The following is a 21,352-nucleotide window of genomic DNA, read 5'->3' on the forward strand; positions in this document are numbered from 1 at the left end:
TAAGAGAAAAAATAGGACAAAATATTCTACAGGAAGCTGATGCCAATGCCCAGCTGCAGGCCCTTCCGGCCTTCCTCGCCCTTGCGAAGGACCAGTGGCAGAGAGAAATTCAGCTCGAATCGTGCCGCTGGGTGGGCGTACACAATACCAACACCAGCTGCAATACTGGGCAGGCCATTTTGCAGTTCAGAGATGGTGGAAACCACGGCATCTTGCACTTCTCCGCTGCTGGTAGGTGTAGTTTTCTGTGACGTGCGCAGTGGTAGCAATCGGCCACCGTTCAAGAAGGCCTGCATACGCAAAGGCTTCTCGGCTCCCACTCTTGGGAGAGGGAAGAGCAGGTTCGCACTTCCGGCGGCGTAAAGATCTCCTCCAAGGGAATCGACACCTTCACGAGGGCCCAGACCGCAGAGACGGAATCCACGGACGTCAGTGGGACCGCCAAGGAGGAAACGATCATTGATGCGAGAAAGCTGAGGCTGGGCGCTCGAATCAAGTCCCAAGGGGCACAGAAGACCAGCGCGGAAGCCTGTAGTCAAGCTGATGCCACTGTCACCGCTGATACCGGGAATGGGGATCGGGATAGCACCCTGGGTCTCGATTTCTGACTTCCAGAAAGATACGTCTCCCTTCAAGGGACCCCAGCCGGCAACTTCGTTGAAAACCTTAGCGTAATAACCGCGAGAGGGGAGCATGGGGTGATCGCGCTGATCATTCACCCAGCTGTGGAAAACGCTGCTCTTAACGCTGTCTCCAGCATCAGCTCGGACAGTGGCGGAAGCATTCTCCGCAAGGCCAGTAACTTGTCTCCAGAAACCATTGTAGCCCAATTCGTGACGGTGTCCAGATTGAGAGAGCCATCGAAGCTTACTCCAGCCACCCCGGACGACCTCCTCATGGCTAGCCCAGGATTTCTGGGTGGCACTTGCGATACCACCAACTTCAAGGCGGAAATCGGGATCACCGAAGACTGGAGTCTCAAAAGCAGCCTGGTATGCCGATCGTGTGCGTGTTCCCAGGGAGGCATTGAGGTTCAAGGTCTCGGCACCGCCAAACACATTACGCCACAAGAGGTTACCGTAAGCTGAGCCCTCGGCATTTCCAAGGTCAGTACCGGTCTTCAAAAGTACACGAGACTTCTCTCGGGTAGCAAAGTGAACATCGATGGTGCGCAAGCCAGTGGTAGGGTCTCTTTGCGACTCGTCCAAGTGGACGGAGATAGGCTGCTGAAACAGGTCTGAATATCAAAATTAGCATGATTATGCTAGATTGGAATGCGCCGTGGAAGTCACCCACCAAACCGTCCAAGCTTGTCCGCCGTAGCCGATATTTCCCGCAGTGCCTCGGAAAGAGTGTAGGGACGGTCACGGTTCGCGCTGAGAAGAGGGTTGACAATCTTCTCAAGGAAGCTTCGGCGAGTGTTGGGAGCATGAAGAAACTGGACCGACGAGACAGTGCATGGCAAGGTGGAATTTTGATCGAGCTGATGATAACAATTGCGGTTAGCCGGAAGCTCTTCAAAAAAAAAAGCTCACAGCAAAGATGCTGGAGGGTAGATGGCCTTGAATATTCAAGAAATAGATTTCATACCAATTCCGAGAGACGATTTTGGGCCTTCTGAAGAATTGCCTGCATGCGCTCATTCACAGCCTGCTGCTGCTCTTCAAGGACCTTAGGGTCCTTGCGCTGCTGCAGGCGCTCGAAGATCTACAGACGGAATAAGTTAGCATAGCCGCAATAGATAAATGATACATGAGCTCTCAAGCTGTGTAATAAATAGACGTACATCTTCATCTCCGGCTGATAGAGGAGAGGTCATTGTGACGGCTGCAACAACCAAGACCGAGGCTGGCAGAGCAGCAATTCCATGATCGCGAGGGAAAGCGATAATCCCACGTGACTCCGGGGGCATTCGCCGTACGCAAACTGTCTTGTTTCGGCCTCTTCATCACTCCACTCTCTTTGAAGCTACTCCTCACCTGTTTCTTTATTTCGCCTATTCATCTTCTCCTTTCCTCTTGAGTCAATAACCCATTTTAAATCTATCCTCCTTGTCCAAAATGGCCACCAAAGCCGCCTTCAAGCGTGTGAGTAGCGAAAGACCAACATCCATGCGACAAGTAATCGTGTCTAACGATATATATATAGCTCACTCGGGAATATCAAAATATTCAAAAGAACCCGCCTCCATTTATCGTCGCTCACCCATCGGAGACCAATATTCTGGAGTCAGTATCCTAAATTTTCTATGATTCAACCGGCGAGTCAGAGTACTAACTTCAACCCAGATGGCATTACATCCTTACTGGTCCTCCAGGGACCCCTTATGAGAATGGACAATACTGGGGAACCCTGATGTTTCCACCAGAATATCCTTTTGCGCCCCCGGCCATCCGCATGCATACCCCCAGCGGTCGATTTCAGCCGTCCACTCGTCTCTGCCTCAGCATCAGTGACTTTCACCCCAAATCATTCAATCCCGCCTGGGAGGTTTCGACCATTCTTATCGGATTATTATCATTTATGACTAGCGAAGAGATGACAACAGGAAGCGTTAGTGCATCAGAAGCCGAACGCCGAGTGTTTGCCGCCCGGTCGCGGTGGTGGAACTCTACTGGGGGGAGGCTCGCATGTCAGTGCTACCCCCGGAGTAACTCGCACAGCCAAAGGGATCAATAATGTCAAAGCGGGAGATGGGGGTTTGAAGTTCCGAACTGAGTGGCCCGAGCTGGATGAGGAAAATTGGGCCTGGTTGAAGGAACATCGCATTGATACCAGTACCGGTCAAATTCTCCCGGATCCTAATGCCCCCACTCGGTGTTCCCCAGAGACAAGTGCTCTACGTCGACGTCCAAATGGGAGCGCCCCGGGAATTGGAGCGGTAATGGAGGGGGGCCATGTGGCTCGGGAAGCCGGACAAGGATGGGCACGGCGAAACCGTTTGTGGATCGGGTTGGGAATCCTTTTTGGGTATGCATTAATCACTAGACTTGTGAGTGACATGCAGGGATAATCAGAGTTCCGGAGAGTTCAACGATTTGCTCGAGAATCATGGGGTTTCATACCAATTGTGTTGTGTTAGCGAGTTTCCCGTTACTAGGTAGCATCTTCAGGCGCATTACAGAGGAAGTGTCATTTCTTCAAGTTTGTTTCTTTTTTAATTTTCGAGTTGTTTTCTTTTGAAATACCAAGTAGTACTATATAGCTCTGAGCTTTTGAAATAGATTTTCATTCTTGGTTTTTTATACTTCATACTTTATGCCAAATGTCCGTAGGGTTGTACCTGGCAGTATATAAAGTTGGTGACACACTCATATACCACCGGATCATCCCACGTTTGACTCGTTTGACTCGTTTGACTCCGCCTCGAACTATTAACCTGAATGGAGCTGGTGCTCTATTCTCCTTTTCTTTTCATATTCACCCCCGCATTGTCAACGTAACTAACTCGTCTTTTACTCTTCTAAATTTGCCTTCTTATCCCCACATAAGTTTGAACTATTCATTGGTCTTGGTTAATCTTTCTGGCGCTGGCCTTCGGGCCCACGATGGATCATCTGCAGCCCTTCACATTCTCAGGCGCTAGACCTTCCCATTCAGGTTTGTGCTGTTTCGTCCTTATGCCCACTTTACCCCTGTGGAGACCCACCCTATCCGCCGTCATTTGTGGATCTGTGCCCATACGCTCCCCCAGAACGGGCGATCTACATACAACTAGGCTTGCGGGTGGCTGAAAGGAGCCGACAGCTCCCACTTTAATCAACAAGTCGAGTTTTCTGATCCTACTAGTGGGATGAAGGAGAGCTAGAGAAGGAGATTGGTCTGAGTGGAGAAATGATTTATACTAACGATTAATTGAACTAGAACCCACCTCCAAGGCGGCTCCGCTTGACCGGCCGTCCTTCACATTCATCGACCACGACGATGACTTGACCTCGAAAAGAATCAAGGATGTTAATGCTCGCAAGGCGATCCGTTCCCATGTGATGCGCGATGTGCGCCGACGAGAGAGACTTGCTGGAACAAAACGAACCTCCAAAAGGGAGGGTCGTGGACAACCGACCACCACAAAATCACAGTGCAATACTGTGGAAGACTCGGAAGAGCGGCGATTGGTCTTAAGAAATCCATCACAATCATTGACTACAACAACGATCGAAGCCAGCATAGTAGGAACCTGTTTCAGCCCAAGGAGTCGACTCGGGCGAGATCGACCACCGCGATGGACGGCCGCCCCAGTACAGTGCCATTTTAATCCGAATCCACGGTCCTTACCCACGGCATGGTTCTTTGATCCTTTTTGCTCACTACCAGGTGCAGACGAGCTCCCATCAAGAGTTGCGCATCTAATTTATTACTGTATGTGATGTCTATTGGAACCGGCGGTGCAGACTACTAAGCTAATAACCCGATCTAGGGAAAACGGTTTTCGTTCCAATGACTTTTCCAAGTGGCCTCGTGGGGTCTGAGATTCCCGAATTAGACCTAATGGTTCGATCATCTTTCTCTGATCCGGGTAGTTTCTTTGGCCTCATGAGCATGTGTGCAGCACATCGAGCTGCTCTGGGCGTGAACCACCTCGATGCCTTAGAAGCGACAGGGGATCGTAACCGGGTTGGTAATGACACCGACTACTGTATTATGAAAGCAAAATCCATGCGAGAGATGACTGTCAAATGCCACAGCCTCGAGCTCTCGACCACCAACGAGGCCTTCGATACCATTGTCAATCTCCTCACCGGCGCAGTAAGACCCTCTCCTGGTTTTTCGTTTTAATGATCCATGACTACCCTACTCTCTAACACCTTTCATAGCTGATCGCAGGTCTATTTGATGAGGCTAGAATCCACCTGACTGGCCTGAAGCGCATGGTAGAACTTAGGGGAGGTCTCATGCATCAGAGCATCAGCTCCTCGTCAATATTGTCGGCTATTATAACGTACGAAAATACTCATTTATCCAATTTTCATTTATTGACACAGTGAGCTCACAATCCTACAGAAGTGATGTGAAAGCCGGTACAGGCCTCTTGGCTAAACCAGTCTTCCCGCTCGCATGGGATACACAACCTGTGCCTCATCAAATCCAGCAGCGGATTCGACCCCCCTGAATCGTCACCTATCCGACGGCTTGGCTCCGGATTTTGGGCAAATACCCTCTTGAGTCCAGCCTTGTTGCGTATCTTGAATGTAGCACGCGACATAATCTTCTACAGTATCAGTGTCCATCTTGCGCCCCATGCCATTCTTCAAAGTGATCATGATTTCTTCCGAGTTCTAAATTGCGAAACCGAACATCAACTACTCAGCTATGTCTATGATAACGGGGCAGATAATAACCAGAAAGAACCCGAAATCTATCCGATTGAAGCTGTCACCCGTGTTGCATCAATTTGCTTTCTCAATTACTTTCTCATTGTCTCTCCTCCTTCCTCGGGCCTTGGTCGAGCCCTTACAAGACATCTCATGAAAGCAGTGAACAACTGTAAACTTACACTGCTCATGGAGCTCCCGAAGGAGAATTTCGGATTATATGCCTGGGCTTTATTCATTGGGGCTCAAGGATCTCTCGGCCAGAACGAGCGACCATGGTTTGTAGAGCGGCTGGCCCGTGTTGCCATCCTTTGTGAATGGCAATCTTGGGAGCAAGTCTCTCGGCTTTTAACAGATTATTTCTACATTGCAGTCGCACAGGGACCAGGTTGGCAAGCTGTGTGGGATGAGGCGATGGCAGGATTTGTGATTGCGGATGAAGCATGAGACAATTTAGTTCACATTGCTATATCAGAATTCCTGTTGCTGCGTATATGAACTTGAGATGTGTAGTAATAATAATGCTAATTTTGAATTTCCTTCTATTTTTATTATTATTATTATTTTATTCATATACATAAACTTGGAAGTATCCACCTTGTACTCCATACATCCAACCATATCTCGTTGATTTCTCATTGGTCCTAAATCTTCGGACCGCGTGGGTGGATTATGTCAGCGTGCCTCACTTCCCCGATCTTTTATCGCGGCCTGAATCTTTGAGACTTTTTTTTTAAACCCTGAACACGACCACCTTACCTAAATTTCTTCTTTTAATTTCTTATCTACGCCATATTCACGTCAAAATGGGTTGGTTCTGGGCAGACTCACAGCCAAAGGCCCCAGAGGCCCCTCATCCTCCTTATCCTTCCAATGCTGCACCTCCGGTAAGTCTGTTCCGTCGCATGTCGACTTTTTTTACCTCTCATCTTGACTGACTCTGGTCACGTTAGCCTTCATGCCCTATGCATGAATCGCGTGCTGCACAGCCTGCTGCACCAACCAGCACTGAAATTCCCAGCGCTTGTCCCATGAAATCCACCGATTCTCCTTTCTACGTTGCTCCGAAATCTACTCCGACGGACTCTCCGCAGGAACAAGCTGCGCCCGCCAAATCCTCCTCCACCTTATCTAAGTTAAACCCATTAAACTACATGTTTGCCTCCATCTCCCAAGAGCGTGCTGCCGACCAGACTGTCGATCTTGGCGTGGACCGCGAGGTCTCTTCCATTCCCGCGGCGATTCGGAGGGCAACTGGGAGTACCCATCTCCACAGCAGATGTACAACGCTATGCTGCGCAAGGGTCACACTGATACCCCTCAGGATGCGGTCGAGGCCATGGTTGCTGTACACAACTTCCTGAATGAAGGCGCCTGGAATGAGATTGTTGGATGGGAGCGCACCTTCGCTAAGGGTCTTTCGGAAGGATGGGCGAAGTGCCGCCGCGGCGAAGAGAACCTCGGCTGGCAACTTGCCATGGAAGAGATGCATGGAACTATCGACCAGACCACTGAGCCCCGTTTGATTCGTTTCCAAGGTCGCCCCAAGGAACTCACTCCCAAGGCTCGCATTCTCCAGGCTCTGGGATATGTCTACCCATCCAAATTTGAGTATGTTTTCCTTGTCGCAACTAGGCCCCTCTGCCATATATACTAACGTTTATTTTTCTTAGGTCCAAACCTCCATTCGACCGGCACGACTGGTTTGTTCAGCGTCATACACCCTGGGGCTCCAAGGAAGTCCGCTACGTGATTGATTACTACTCCGGCCCTCCGGAGCCCACTGGCGAGCCCGTCTTCTACCTCGATATTCGACCTGCTTTGGATTCACCCACGGCTGCTGTTGAGCGACTTATGCGATGGGGAGGTGATGTATGGTGGAGAGCTAGTGGTGCTTCCGCTCGGGAGGAGAGTTCATGAGCTGGCTCTGATTCATCTGCGTGCTTCTCCACTCTAAACCTGTATTATTCTAAGCATTACATGGCGTTCTCATGATTGTACTTCTACCGGTTCTGCTCAAATCCATCTATTCAGATGTTATGTACTACCTACGTGATATGCTTGAAGCGGCAATACCACTACTGCTGTAATTATGTTTTTCCCTTCATTCTGCTTTTATTTTACCACATTGATTATAAACTTGAAGTCTGTTCCTCATTTTAATGGGTCCAATCATCAGACTCTATCAGTCCTCTTATTCGCATGACTTGGAAGATCTGCTTCCCACTATTAGTGTAGGTTTCAGATCGAGACTAAAAGACGAGGGACAGAAAAAGACCAATTCTCAGCCGAGTAACAAGATCTAGATCCTGATTCAGTCTAAATAATAAGAATGTGGCTCTTCGGATCAAAACGAGCACATCATTTACAAGCTGATTGTATCATTTCAGAAGGATGACGCTCCACATTCAAGATTTTCCCCACAGTTTAGCCTTGATATTGAGCCAAACTATGAGCCTTTGGCCTCATACATAAGAGGGAAATAAATAGTAGATCTTCAACTGAACCTTAACCCTCAATGCGGCCCTGATCTATTGAACAGGTCAATCAAGGCTTGATGTCATCTGTGTCTGCAATGGTGCGATAGAATAGTATTCCAATAATAAAAGGGTTATAGCTTTTTTTTAAAGAACCTTTATACTTATACGACTGTTATTAAAGAAAGCATTGGTTTACTGTTTTGAGTCAAATCGACCTTCAATTTTCTATTGACGATATTTGACATCTAATCGACAACTATGTCTACCAAGACATCACAAGACGATGTCAATGACAAGCGCAGAGCCAGCGATTCTGTAGACGTCGAGCAACAAGGAAGACCAGTTGCCCTAGATTCTGGTCTTCCAAAGTCTTTGAGTGCAGGTGTAAGTGAAATAATACACTGTTCGTGTTATAGAGATCTAACAAGTACTTCCAGTCTGCATTAGCCCTTGGTGCCTTTGGCACGACGTTGACCACTCTTTCACTGGGTCTAATGGAATGGAGAGGAGTCACAACCTACAATGTCTTCGTGGCCAACTTCTTCTTCATCGCTGCATTTGGTCTATTGATCACGGCGCAATGGGAACTATCTATTGGGAATGGCTTTGCGTATACCGTGTTCAGCGCTTTCGGTCAGTCTAAGTTCAAATTAATCAGAAGCTTCGACTATGGATACAGTGATTACTAACATATATTTCCAATAGGCCTTTTTTACGCAGGTTACGGAGCTTTACTTACTCCAGCTTTTGGGGTTGCCCAAGCATATGGTGGAACCGACGCAGCAGAGTATAACAACGCGGTGGGGTTTTTCATGATTCTATGGACGGTATTCGTCTTTACATTCCTCATCGCATCACTTGCAAGCAATATTGCCTACATTTTGGTCTTCTTCCTTGTTGATCTTGGATTCTTGACCGTTGCTGCAAGCTATTTTGCGAAAGCTGATGGCCATGCTGCGTCTGCTCTCGCATTACAGAAGTCCGGTGGAGTTTTCTGTTTCTTGGCTGGTTTAGTAGGATGGTATATCGTGTTTCATCTGCTATTACAGGATTCTATTGTTGATCTGCCGCTTGGTGATACATCTCGATACTTTGGGAAGAAGAAGGGGAAGGGAGAGTAGATTGCGTGATTGGAGTCGGGATGGGATTATCAAAGAGAAGATGAGTAGAACTGGATGTTCGTAAGATATCGATAATTATGTGATAACTTTAAATTTATTACAATATCTTGGGTTTTCTACTGAGTATTATTTCCATAACTATGTATGTGAGCACTGACTACTTAATCAAATCGCCCAAACTCGAAGTGTTCCGCTCGTCCATAGTGGAGCAGTGGGGAATATGGATGATCTACTGCATATTGATCTGGATAACGACATCCCCTTCCAAACTGACGAAACCATTAACTGCCAATATGGAACGAATAGAAGGAATGTGTCTCACATGCATTTTGTCGGCCGAGTCACTGTCTAAATGCCCTAATTTTGAGTTGTCTCTTTGCTGGATGGCGTACATGGCATCATCAACTACGAACATCATGTCATTTGAGAGAACCAATTTTTGTGGTTATTTCAAGTTAATATAATTCTCATGCCTTTCCTATGCTCTTGATCAAAAAGATCTTCTAATATCTGAATATCTACACACACACACACACACACACACAATAATATCTCAAGAATGAGTGACGAAGTTCCTGCCACTGATCCATCGATCTATACTTCCTACGAAGCAAAGTGGGCTTCACTGCCTGATACTGCCGATGCCTGGCTTGCTAGAGCTCGTGAGGTAGCACAAGTATTGTCCCAAGATGCGGCACAGAGAGACCAAGAGAACAAGTCTCCTCGTGCAGAGGTCGCACTCTTGAAGCACTCTGGCTTGCTTAAGCTTCTGGGTCCCAAGAAATATGGTGGCGGAGAGCAGTCATGGAGTGTTGGTTATCAGGTCATTCGAGAAGTTGCCAAAGCAGATGGGTAAGACCTGGCCTTTCCCATTTCAAATATGATTCAAATTGAGGATATTGTGTGCTGATACTAGGGATATCTATTAGTTCCATCGGTATGCTACTCGGTTACCATCTTCTCTGGTCGACCACAGCAAATGTCGTTGGCACACCGGAGCAAATCGAGCGAACACACCAATTGATCATTTCAAACAACTATTTTGTTGGTGGCGCGGTCAATCCTCGAGATAGCGACCTGAAGATCACCTCTGACGGCGATTATATCGTTTTTAATGGAGCCAAGCACTTCAATACCGGTGGCGTTGTCTCGGACCTCACTGTCTTGGAGGGTGTGCTGGAGGGTACTGAAGGTCATATCTTTGCCCTGGTTGAAACCCGACAGCCGGGGATTGAATTCGCCCATAACTGGCACAACATCGGTTTGCGTCTGACAGAGTCTGGCGGTGTTAAGATCAACAACATCCGAGTTCCATGGTCTGATGCATTAGGTTGGGATGCGTCTACCAAGACACCCCGTAAAGATACTCTTCTAATCCCATTTGCGACTCTCCTGCTTCCAACGTAAGTAAACTCCCAAATTCATTCAAACTAGGCCCGCATTGACATGTTTTTCTCCTCAGTATTCAATTGGTTTTCAGCAACTTTTACCTCGGAATTGCCATTGGGGCTCTGGAATTTGCATCAAAGTACACCACTAATGGTACACGCCCTTGGCCATTTGGCGGAGACAACAAGGAATCTGCCACGGATGAGTTTTATATCCTGGAGCGATATGGTAACTTCTTTGCCCATCTCCGAGCAACTGAAGCATTAGCCGACCGTGCTGGTGACCAGATCTCTGCGCTATACATTAAACACGGTTCCAATCGCTCTGCTTTGACGGCAGAAGAGCGCGGTGAGGTTGCCGAATGGGTTGCCAGTGTCAAGGTTGTCACCACGGATGTCGGACTCCGGGTTACTTCAGGAGTGTTTGAAGTGACTGGAGCTCGTGCAACTGCATTGAAAGTGGGACTTGACCGATTCTGGCGAGATATCCGTACCCATACACTTCATGATCCCGTCGCGTACAAGAACCGGGAACTAGGGCGATTTGCACTCTTGCATGAATACCCAGAGCCATCTTGGTACACATAGGAGGACTTTGAGTCTGTGAACAAGTAATGGGTATGGTCAATTTTTTAATAGGAATAAATGAAATTATGTTATGAATTGTGCATAATATGTAATTCACATGTAGGAAGTAGATACTTGTTTCCCATTATGACGTATAACACGTGCCGGTTATCGGGATCTTTATCGCCGGCGGCTCATCATCTTCCTCTCAGCTTCTCCCATATGCACTTCCAAATAAGATCATGAGGACGGTCCTCCTCGGCCGTTTCTTCTTTAGACGTGGGATTCCGCGCATCCCACAATATCGTTCATTTTCATGGCGACCTCCCAAGCAAGCCCCGAGGCGAGGGCCCATAATCGGTGGAATGGTGATGGCTGCTTTGGCACCTAGCGCATTCCTGAAGCTAGCAGAGTCCGAGGATCCTGAAAAGACCGGAGAGATGCAGATGCTGGAGGCTTCCCGGGATGAGATCAGAAAGACTGTTTCTCCGGGTTCTCATGGCTTATACCGGGTCTGCGAGTCACTCTCCGTGGCCTTTTATTGTTATATCCACGACCCAATCGCGACTGGGTTCCGATTCCTTTATCTTTTTGTTATCTTTATGCCTGTGATTGTCACCGTGCCAGCAATATGGCTTGGTCGAACGATTGGGAGTAAAAATGGGGCGCGATCGGGTACACTCTGGTGGTATCGATTCTTGGTAAAGGCAATGGAGCGCGCCGGGCCAGCTTTCATCAAGGTATGTTCACTGGCAACTTGCGCTGTGAAAACATTCATTATATTTGATACTGATAAACAATGTTTATAGCTAGGTCAATGGGCCGCCTCTCGCACCGATATATTCCCTCCGGAAATGTGCACCGTCATGTCCTCTCTTCACTCGAACGCTCCCGCTCATTCCCTGCGAGATACCAAGCGAATAATCCAAAAGGCATTTAATGGTCTGCCGTTCGAGGAGATCTTTGCAGAGTTTCAGGAAGAACCTTTGGGGGTGGGTGCGATTGCGCAAGTGTACAAAGCCAAGCTCAAGCCCAGTTTAGCTACCAGCAGTCAAGAACTCGGTCAAGAACCCATAACATTGGGAGAGAAGATGCGGAAGAATGTAGATGTGTTGGTGAAAAACTCACCACAAAGAGTTCCATCGTCATATGTCGCGATCAAAGTCTTGCACCCCCGAGTGGAAAAGATGATCCGCCGGGATCTACGCATCATGTCCTTCTTCGCTTCATTGCTCAACGCCATACCTACCATGAACTGGCTCTCTTTCCCAGATGAGGTCCAGCAATTCGGAGAAATGATGAAGCTTCAATTGGACATGCGTATCGAAGGTACGAACCTAGTTATGTTTCGGGAGAAATTCAAGACCCGAACTACAGCTTGGTTTCCTTATCCATATCTTGACTACACCACTCGAGAGGTGCTAGTTGAGGAATTTGCACAGGGAATCCCACTAGCCACCTTTTTGGACATTGGAGGCGGCGTCTATCAGCGGGAGATTGCAAATGAGGGCCTGGATGCCTTTTTACATATGCTTCTGATCGATAACTTTGTTCATGCGGATTTACACCCCGGGAACATCATGGTTCGGTTCTATCAGCCGGGCGAACTCAACCTTTCACTTAGCAAGGATTCGAGGGCTTTTGAGGCTCCGACTAGAGCGGAAGTAGATGTGACTGAGTCTGTGTTGGCCCGATTGCGCCCGCATGTGGGCAATCATCAAGAATGGGACACCGCTCTGGCTCAGCTGAATAAAGAGGGATATCGTCCACAGTTGATTTTCATTGACACAGGCTTGGTGACAGAGTTAAATGATACCAACCGACGGAATTTCCTGGATCTTTTCCGGGCTATTGCAGAATTCGATGGATACCGAGCAGGTCAACTTATGGTTGAGCGATGTCGTACCCCCGAACAGGTTCTCGACCCCGAAACCTTTGCCTTGAAAATGCAACATCTTGTGCTAAGCATCAAAACGCGCACATTTGCCTTGGGAAATATCAAGATTGGCGATGTCTTAAGCGAGGTCCTAACAATGGTCCGCGGTCATCATGTTCGTTTTGAGGGAGACTTCGTCAATGTTGTCATATCGTGTCTGCTGCTGGAAGGTATTGGGCGAAGCCTCAATCCGGATCTAGACTTATTCAAGAGGTAAGTAAACTGTCAATATCCTTACGTGCAGCAATCTAACTGTCTATATCTAGTGCACTTCCTATCCTCCGACAGCTGGGCTCTGGATCCAGCTTCTTAAAAACCGTTCGGTCGGGCGACACTTCCATGCTTCGTGTTTGGGTCGGCTTAGAAGCTCGTGGATTGCTGCAGGCCAGCATCGAGAGCGTGGAGCAGTGTGTCAAGTATGATCAATTATCTCCTAACATTTGAACAGGGTCAGGCATTTAGAGCCAATACATTTAGATTACGGATGGTTGGGCTTCGTACATTGGAGGAGTTGATCATTGATCTAAACTAGCTGCCATCAGGACTCATGACCCTGTCCCAGATGGACACATATCTCAGCTCATAGTAAATAACATAATGGATCATGTATTTAATGCACAGGTGGAATTTTGAAACTTGAGAAATAAATTGATGTTTACCGGTACAATGTAGAGAGGTCTGATGCTTAAAGTGATATTGAGTCTGACTACTCCGTATATCAACAAAGCATTTACCTACCGTAGGAAGACTCGGACTACACCACCAAAAAAGGTCCAATTTGAAGTTCTTACACTGACAGGACATTTAAAATGAGTCGGGGAAAAAAAGAAAAGAAAAAAAAGGATGGACTATCGGGGAATCGAACCCCGGACCTCTCGTAGTCTCATAGTGCGAAACGAGCATTATACCCCTAAACCAACAGCCCATATTATGCTTCATAGGATCTTTTTTGAGATCGTAACGGACTGCCCTACCCGCTCTCGCTGTATACTCTGATCTGGATAACTTCATTGGTGATATCCATTTCAGGGCTGTTTCCTTTGTCTTCTTTATTAAAACTGCAATTCATAGAACTAAGTCTCAAGGTATCAACTGTAATAATGCTGGATTTTCTATCTATTATATGAAGTCTACAATAATATAAGGGAGATTCGTTTTCGTAGAGATCAGATTGTTGAACCACGCAGTCCACATTCCTCTCCACATTCCTGTCAACATTCCTAATCTCTTATCCGTTTTCTGTAGAAAGACTACCTTTTTCGGCAGTGAATATCTTGATGCTAGATAACAGATGCAGTAAATGTTGATCTTGGTTTTTTGCGGGTGTTCTAAATCCAAATGAGAGATGCTAGGCCCGAAAGCAGGTAGAATAATTCAGACAACAATCAACAAGACCGGTAATAGTTGGCATTAAATTAACAGCGATGGTCCAGGCTGACCAGAATCTCTTTTTGACTTCTTTTGACCTTTTGACCTTTTGATTCCTTTGAACCTCCATAGTTCACATCTACCAGTGGACAGCTCACCATGGGTCGCCAACCAGCCGTTCATGATGATGTGGAATCAAACAGCGACAAGCAATCTACAACCTGGAAGGACTGGGCTGTAGTATTAACCTGGAGTTTAGTCAGCTATTTGTGCCTCATCCTTATCATCATTGGCTATTTCAATCCATCTCTTCTGCCAATTGATCCCACGTCCCTGATGTTCAACAAGGATATCTCTCCATTCTTCGCTTTCTCTCGTGGCTCCGGCCATTTTCCCAAGCCGACTGGGTTCAATATCATCGCTTTGGTTCCCTTCAGAGACTATGAGCGTACAGAAATCCTCGATTGTTACCTACAGGTATGCCTCTTCGGTCTCTTCTTTCGCATTGGGGTTATGGTTATACTAACTCAATATCTCTCTCATAGAAAAACCTAATTCACAATCACGGCTTCCTTGATCAAGTCGTTTTTATTCCCGAGACACATGACCCATCAAGCCTGGATTGGCTGAGATCGAAAGTTGTGCAAACGCCAGAGTATGCGATAGCCCCTCCAGGCCATGGCATTGACTGGACAATCCCTCGCGACAATGTCATGTATGTTCGGATCGACGGAGACACCGTCTTTCTGGAAGAACACACCATCCCAATCATTGTGAAGACCAAGTTAGACCACCCTGATTCATTAATGGTCTCAGCCAATGTGGTAAACGAAGCTGCACTTGCATCGTTGCACAGTCACCCCGGCGTGGCTCTTCCATACCTCCCAGAACTGTATCATGTCAAGCAACCCTCCCGAACCAAATCCCAGCTGCAAAATGACTGGCGCACTTCAAGCTTCCCAGCCTGGCAAGGTCCCGCAAGCTTTAGAGTTCGAAAGGGATTCAAAGCTCCATTCCAAGGCCACCGGTGGCTCTTACCGACTGAACCAGGCTCTGATCGGGATCCTATCGCTTCATCGGTCTACACTGATACTGGACCAAGTTTGAAGGATTGGACTGTTGCTGCCCAGCAACACTATTCTTTCCTTCATAATCTGGAATGGGATCGGTTGAGTCGGTATAAATTCCCGATTTGGGTGGATCCGATCGAGCCGATTAGTGATAACTTCGGATGTTTCTGGGGGAATGATGCGTCTACACTGCAGCGGATCTTTGATCGCAAGGGTACTGGAGAACTCACAAATTCTTGGATTAGGGAGAATGGTACTCGACCCCATGTGAGCATTGATGGCAAAGGACTGGTTTCGCATTATCCTGCCGATCTGGGGGCCGATGGTTTAGATGCTACTGATTTGTTGGATCGGTATCGAGCTTATGCCCAGGAGAAGGTCTGTCGACACACCATGGGAGAGTGAACGCAAGTTTATTTGAATGAGAAGTTTCAAAAATGTTTAGTAAGTTGTGAACTGGCATATGCGCACTGGCATGAACATGGATTTGAATCTAGGCTGCACTTGGTATGGTAAATTTTAGAATTGCATGTATAAATACCTAGCCCTACAACTTGAATCATCAGCATTTTAATTCAGATGAAACTACAAACTAATTTCACAATACTAACCTAGGTAGCACTTGAGTGCACATAGTATGTATTCGCCAGTACTACCAACCAACCACCTGGCACTTAATAAATCTCATTTGAAACATATAAAGATTGATTGAATAAGTCATTGTTCTTTCATCTCGAGTCCATACTATATACTGTATGCGGGATATGGCAGGTGTCAACGATAAGCCCCGCACAGATAACAGATGGCCGATCCCGATTGAAAATTTTGTGTGGAATTTCGAGACTTTTTTTTCTTCCCCGTCCAAGGATACATACCTCACTTCACAAGAACTTCCAAGTTCCCTTGGGTTACCGACTTTCTATCTTAACTCCCTATCCAGTCCACTTCTAAATCCGTCAAAATGGTTCAGAAAGTCTATGTCACCTACAACCAGGTACGATCTTGATCACCCCACTATGGATCGATCTATAGTTGCGCATATTATGCGCCTAGTCTTTGATCTCAGATCTCTCGAGAAACCTATTGACTCAAGATGGCAAATGAGTGAAGAAACAACAGAGACTGATTGCTTGGATAGGTGCACAAGCTGTGCCAGCAGTCGGCAGACGTCATCCTGAAGGATTTCCACCCTAACTTGATGATCGCGATTGGTGGTGGTGGTTACGTTCCTGCTCGTATCCTCCGGTATGTATTCGATATCTACGCACCATATCACAACCCGAGCATAGCCTATAATAGCGCATGTTCTAACGACTCGACCTGCGAACAGCTCCTTCCTTAAGCGCCCCGGTGATGCCAACATCCCCATTCAGGCCATCGGTCTGTCCCTCTACGAGGATCTCGGTCGCGGTGATGCCGAGGAGGTCCCTGGTACCAAGGTTACCCGTACACAATGGTTGGACATGAGCTCTTTGGAGATGGCCAACTTGATTGGCAAGAACATCCTGATTGTTGACGAGGTCGATGATACCCGTACTACTCTGGAGTACGCTGTGCGCGAGTTGGAGAAGGATGTTGAGCTTGCTCAGAAGCAGCTTGGTCGCGAGGCCGAGAAGACCAACTTCTTCATCTTCGTTCTGCACGTGAGTTATCTTCCCTTTGCTTTGAATTCTACGAGATGTTCTCCTTTCGATACTAATATTACTTGCTATCAATAGAACAAGAACAAGGAGAAGAAGGGTGTTCTGCCCGCTGACATGATGGAGGCTGGTCGTTACCACGCTTCCGTCACCACTGACGATGTCTGGATCTGCTACCCCTGGGAGGCTAAGTATGTTTTCACAAAGCAATATATATGATAATTAAACAGAGACTCACATTTCACAGGGACATTGACGAGCACGATGCTCTCTCCAAGGAGAACCCTCTCTTCTAGACTACCACCCATTTTGCATAGTCGAAACAGCATTTCCTTCTGCGCGGCGCTCTGACATAGCAGGCAGCTATTTTGGTCCCTTGGAAACCCTTTGAACTCGGTGTTTCCCTAGACCCGGGCATGTTAATTTACGATCACAGTTATGAATTAGAGATAAAAAAGTGACTTATTCCGAAAAGACTACTCCCAACCGAGCCCATGTCAAGTTTATATACTAAATTCCCACGGGTCTTAACAGCCCACCTTACGACAGAAGATGATTGAATGGTGAAGGGTATCAAACGTATGTTTATTGGTGAAAGAAAGAGCAATTAAACAGAGCACCGTATTTTGCAATGCTTTGCTGCGCCGTATCCTATGACGTGTCCCGAGAGAGTACACGTTCGCATAATCCAACCTTGGAAAGTCCTCGTGTTTCGTATGGAGATTTATTTTATATGTTATTCGCGCAACAATGTATCCAAAAGAAATCTGCCCTAAGCAGATTTAGTCGACATCGATCTTGCCCTGGCGCAGTTCGATCTTAGCCTGCTCAATCTCCTTCTGCAGCTCCGCGTGGGCCTCAGGGACGTCGTTAAAAGTGAAGATAGCAAGACCGAGACGGGAAAGGAGGTAACATCCGAAGCAGATGATTGCCCAGAATGGGAGCTAGTACACAATATTCAGATCAGTCTTTCGTTCCTGATTCTCCGGGGAAGCTCTCTAGCTTGAATGCGACGTACCACGGGGATGATTTCAGTCTGGATAGTCTCGTTGAGGGGGACAAGTCCAAGGTAGAGACTGAGATAAAGCTGGAAGAAAAGTTATGTTATGTTAGCTTTGTTTGTGGGGTTGCCTTGTGCTAAACGTGGGCGCGAAGGTAGTGCACGTACGGAGGAGACGAGGAGGAGAACGGAGAGGGTCTGTTGCGCGCGCGTCATAGTGGGTGGGTTTTGTTCTTGTATTGAGTTTAAGGGAGTAGAAAGGAGAGATAGCTGAACTTTTTTTGCGCTCAGGAACAATTGACCGAGAATAAAGGAGTGAATGGGTGATGGGAAGGGGAAGCAGAGGCCAGTTTGGGCAGTTGACGGTTTCTCCGAAGGCGGAACTCCTAACGCGGATCAGCTTCATGGATGTCACTATGTTATATTAAGAATGATATGCTTAATGTGAATTTAAATGTGAATTACGACGAAAAAAAAAAAGTTTATTCTGGTAACCTTTAATTTTCCTTTTATTTCATTATTTTCTGTTTGAAGAATAACACAAACCAGCAATGGAGCATATCAATGATCGAGTCCTTGTTATCTACCGTGTACAATGTTGCTTAACAAGTTTGAAACCCAATAGAGACCGCTTTCATTATGCCGCTACTTTTCCGCTGACATAACTCAATTTATCCTTATTATTTTAGCTTTGCATATTTGGCGCTAACTTATTAAGGCAAGCGGAAAGGAAAGCGGTCTATAGGTGGCTTCAAACTCTTTCAACGCAATATAAGTGTACAATGGGGTACACATCCCGCAGATGCCTGATTTCACCTCAGGCATCAGTCTCCACATCGATGCGGTGCCTATTCTTCTCGGTTTAACGGATTCAACTATTCAAGGCAACAATCGAGGCTCTGACCAGCCTAGAATAGAAGACAGTTACAACAATGGCCTCTCTTGGAGGTATAAATGCGACCCATGATGCCGCACAGGAGGCGAGCCAATCGCCAGTTCCTGTATCGGTTCTCGACTTGCCATCAGTGGATAAAGTCCTATCAGGCCAACCTGATATACTGAGCTCACTTGAGTCAAGAAACACTGCCAAAACAGGATCGGAAGAGCAAGAGACCATGTTCCGTGCTTTGAAACATATCATTGAAAATGCCGGGGAGCCGTCTGTCGCGGGAACCAACTTCGATCTGAAGGCATTGCATGCTTCCCTAGAACAAGCAGAGGGAGAGGCACGTCTGGGCAAACGTGATGCAAAATCCCTAGAGAGTGTGCTCAATACACTGCATCAACTCTGGTCATGCAATTCTCCGTTCATGAGCCAAGCGGCTGAAATTCTGGCCAATGGAAGCCGAGAGCGTAAGTGTGGGACAGAACTATTCACATTAATTGTCAAACTGACAAATGGGTAGAATCATGGAGAGTTCCGTTTGGAGAGTCTGGAATTCTTGAATTCTTCTTGAATGTCATTTCATCGAAGCTGGATATCGAAACGGGATTGTTGCTTCACTCCTTGCGCTTGGTCGGTAACTCCTGTGCGGACACTGATGAGAACAGGGCTATTGTTGTCAAGGGAAATTATACTCTTGCCATAATTAGGCACTTTCTCAATCCTGATTTGATCAAGGTGGCGATCCCTGTGATCTATAATATTTGTATGGACTACGGTAAGGCTGGCTTTATCTTGTTTACCAACGCACAATTGGTACTGACAGAGATTTAGAACCGGCGCATGCTCAAATAGCCGAGAACCGAACAGCGTATATCATTTTGCGACTTCTGAAAGATCGAGCTGTTGGTGATAATGAGGCTTTGCTTAGCTTCTCATATGATCTAGTCGAGTTAGCTTCTGAGCAAGGTATGGGCACCCGATGATGAACACCAAGGCAAGCAACTGATCCGGAGTAATAGCACAAGGCGTTGAGAACTCACCCGATGGTACTATCCTCCTTCTTATGGAACTTGCATTGGACGAAAGTATCGAGTTGGAGCATTTTACGTCTCTCACGAATTCTCTTTCTGCGTACATGGAGAAAGAACAGTTTCAAAATGCCTGCATTGCGCACAAAATGGTGGAGACTCTACTGTCTGTTCTGAACCAGTCATTTTCTATCGAATTTGATCCTTCTTCTCAAGAAGACGTTCAGTCCCTGGCTCAATCACGTCTCAAAATCAACCAGGCATTGGCCGAGGTCTCTGCATCTTCCCTATTTGCAGAAAATTATCCCCTGGAATCTACTCTTTCACAGACTCTCAAATCGTGGATTCGCGCTAAGGAAGATCAACTCCAAATTTGCGCTTGTGTGATGTTGGGTAACCTGGCTCGATCTGACGAGGTCTGCGAGGCAATGATTCGGGATTTGAAAATTCACGAAGAGCTGATTGCTGTGCTTCAAAGCGATGCTCGAGGCGCCGTCCTACATTCCGCTCTGGGATTCTTGAAGAACCTGGCAATCGCTGGCGACAATCGTTCTTATTTAGCCGAGGCAGAGATCATTCCCGCCGTCTCGAAACTATGGGCTTTTGAATCTGTCCCACAGGTACAGTTCTCCGCTGCAACCATCGCACGTCAAGTCATCATCTCTTCTATAGAGAATATCTCAAGACTGTTGGCTCCACTCTCGGACGATGTTGATTCTCCCGCCAATCGACGCACGTATCTGTCCTTATTACTTGCACTCTTCGAGGCGACAGATTCCGCACCCATCAAGACAGAGATTGGACGTACCGTGGCTTCCATTTGTCGGACTCTCACTCCTAAGGTCCGTGATGGAGACGAACAAGCAACCTCTTTACTGGACACTTTTTATGGCTTGCATGAGGGTGTTGCTCGTCCAGTTGGTGCAATGATTACGCAGTCTCAGTGGCCAGTTGTTCGAAGTGAAGGATGGTTCGCATTAGCTCTGATGGCAAATAACAAATCTGGCTGTGCGGCAATTGCGGATTGCCTCCAAAACGAGGAAGTCTCGGAGCTGCTCCAGAAGACACTCAGTGAGAAGTTGGATGATGAAGCCACAGAGAAAACTGAGGAGTCCCAAGCGAAGAAGGATCGAGACAATGTGTTTGTTCTTGTACAGGAGCTATTGAAGAATGAGGTATGTTTCCTGAACGAGGACTTGATCTATACACATACTAATGTTTGATAGGGCGGTGCACTACCAGCTGGGTATAGAGATATTATGGAGGATCTAATCAGCAAGCAGTCTTCTAAGCATTTGACAGATTGATTCGCATAACAACATTTGAAGATTAGACGAGCGCTATGAAACTTTGAATAGAAATTGATGGCATAGCCATTGTTGATATTGCGATGAAACCCCTTAATACCAGTGATAGTAAAATTTAAACGAAAGCATTGATATAGAGGACAGCTTTAAATATCATAATTAACTGTCAGCTTCTACAGTATCACAGCTGCGATCACTGAGAGTCATGGCGCATGCATGTGGTATTAGTAGGCAATAACGCCTGATACT

General features: G+C 46.8%; 11 protein-coding genes across 11 annotated transcripts; 9 read left to right on the forward strand and 2 right to left on the reverse strand.

Annotated features, from left to right (window-relative positions):
* Positions 1-26: 26 nt before the first annotated feature.
* On the reverse strand, positions 27-1,819 carry sam50 (SAM complex subunit SAM50; the record flags this gene model as incomplete). The annotated part of the gene is made up of 4 exons (XM_057089006.1): positions 27-1,237; positions 1,297-1,483; positions 1,591-1,707; positions 1,787-1,819. The coding sequence occupies 4 exons, from the start codon at positions 1,817-1,819 to the stop codon at positions 27-29; spliced, it is 1,548 nt and encodes a 515-aa protein (XP_056948835.1).
* A 241-nt stretch (positions 1,820-2,060) lies between these two features.
* Positions 2,061-3,013, forward strand: N7483_005570 (ubiquitin-conjugating enzyme E2; the record flags this gene model as incomplete). Its single annotated transcript, XM_057089007.1, is given in 4 exon segments — positions 2,061-2,087; positions 2,149-2,228; positions 2,289-2,553; positions 2,567-3,013. The coding sequence occupies 4 exon segments, from the start codon at positions 2,061-2,063 to the stop codon at positions 3,011-3,013; spliced, it is 819 nt and encodes a 272-aa protein (XP_056948836.1).
* A 535-nt stretch (positions 3,014-3,548) lies between these two features.
* On the forward strand, positions 3,549-5,759 carry N7483_005571 (uncharacterized protein; the record flags this gene model as incomplete). The annotated part of the gene is made up of 5 exons (XM_057089008.1): positions 3,549-3,600; positions 3,865-4,359; positions 4,418-4,746; positions 4,815-4,939; positions 5,093-5,759. 5 exons carry the CDS (start codon positions 3,549-3,551, stop codon positions 5,757-5,759), a joined length of 1,668 nt encoding a protein of 555 aa, XP_056948837.1.
* Positions 5,760-6,118: 359 nt separating this feature from the next.
* N7483_005572 (holocytochrome c synthase CYC3) lies at positions 6,119-7,232 on the forward strand (the record flags this gene model as incomplete). The annotated part of the gene is made up of 4 exons (XM_057089009.1): positions 6,119-6,199; positions 6,266-6,532; positions 6,562-6,923; positions 6,986-7,232. The coding sequence occupies 4 exons, from the start codon at positions 6,119-6,121 to the stop codon at positions 7,230-7,232; spliced, it is 957 nt and encodes a 318-aa protein (XP_056948838.1).
* Positions 7,233-8,050: 818 nt separating this feature from the next.
* N7483_005573 (uncharacterized protein) lies at positions 8,051-8,913 on the forward strand (the record flags this gene model as incomplete). Its single annotated transcript, XM_057089010.1, has 3 exons — positions 8,051-8,176; positions 8,230-8,425; positions 8,498-8,913. 3 exons carry the CDS (start codon positions 8,051-8,053, stop codon positions 8,911-8,913), a joined length of 738 nt encoding a protein of 245 aa, XP_056948839.1.
* A 559-nt stretch (positions 8,914-9,472) lies between these two features.
* N7483_005574 (thermophilic desulfurizing enzyme family protein) lies at positions 9,473-10,889 on the forward strand (the record flags this gene model as incomplete). Its single annotated transcript, XM_057089011.1, has 3 exons — positions 9,473-9,765; positions 9,843-10,316; positions 10,376-10,889. The coding sequence occupies 3 exons, from the start codon at positions 9,473-9,475 to the stop codon at positions 10,887-10,889; spliced, it is 1,281 nt and encodes a 426-aa protein (XP_056948840.1).
* A 221-nt stretch (positions 10,890-11,110) lies between these two features.
* On the forward strand, positions 11,111-13,021 carry N7483_005575 (uncharacterized protein; the record flags this gene model as incomplete). The annotated part of the gene is made up of 2 exons (XM_057089012.1): positions 11,111-11,608; positions 11,678-13,021. 2 exons carry the CDS (start codon positions 11,111-11,113, stop codon positions 13,019-13,021), a joined length of 1,842 nt encoding a protein of 613 aa, XP_056948841.1.
* A 1,310-nt stretch (positions 13,022-14,331) lies between these two features.
* N7483_005576 (uncharacterized protein) lies at positions 14,332-15,647 on the forward strand (the record flags this gene model as incomplete). The annotated part of the gene is made up of 2 exons (XM_057089013.1): positions 14,332-14,649; positions 14,718-15,647. The coding sequence occupies 2 exons, from the start codon at positions 14,332-14,334 to the stop codon at positions 15,645-15,647; spliced, it is 1,248 nt and encodes a 415-aa protein (XP_056948842.1).
* A 556-nt stretch (positions 15,648-16,203) lies between these two features.
* Positions 16,204-17,178, forward strand: N7483_005577 (xanthine phosphoribosyltransferase; the record flags this gene model as incomplete). The annotated part of the gene is made up of 5 exons (XM_057089014.1): positions 16,204-16,236; positions 16,381-16,487; positions 16,573-16,885; positions 16,961-17,073; positions 17,130-17,178. The coding sequence occupies 5 exons, from the start codon at positions 16,204-16,206 to the stop codon at positions 17,176-17,178; spliced, it is 615 nt and encodes a 204-aa protein (XP_056948843.1).
* A 486-nt stretch (positions 17,179-17,664) lies between these two features.
* Positions 17,665-18,098, reverse strand: N7483_005578 (dolichol-phosphate mannosyltransferase subunit 3; the record flags this gene model as incomplete). Its single annotated transcript, XM_057089015.1, has 3 exons — positions 17,665-17,826; positions 17,901-17,969; positions 18,051-18,098. 3 exons carry the CDS (start codon positions 18,096-18,098, stop codon positions 17,665-17,667), a joined length of 279 nt encoding a protein of 92 aa, XP_056948844.1.
* Positions 18,099-18,814: 716 nt separating this feature from the next.
* N7483_005579 (uncharacterized protein) lies at positions 18,815-21,103 on the forward strand (the record flags this gene model as incomplete). Its single annotated transcript, XM_057089016.1, has 5 exons — positions 18,815-19,235; positions 19,289-19,543; positions 19,600-19,734; positions 19,788-20,971; positions 21,023-21,103. 5 exons carry the CDS (start codon positions 18,815-18,817, stop codon positions 21,101-21,103), a joined length of 2,076 nt encoding a protein of 691 aa, XP_056948845.1.
* Between the last annotated feature and the right edge of the window lie 249 nt (positions 21,104-21,352).

Source organism: Penicillium malachiteum (assembly GCF_028827825.1).
Source record: "Penicillium malachiteum strain IBT 17515 chromosome Unknown utg000002l:1.0-8849297.0:1.0-8852440.0, whole genome shotgun sequence".
Classification (NCBI taxonomy): Eukaryota; Fungi; Ascomycota; class Eurotiomycetes; order Eurotiales; family Aspergillaceae; genus Penicillium; species Penicillium malachiteum.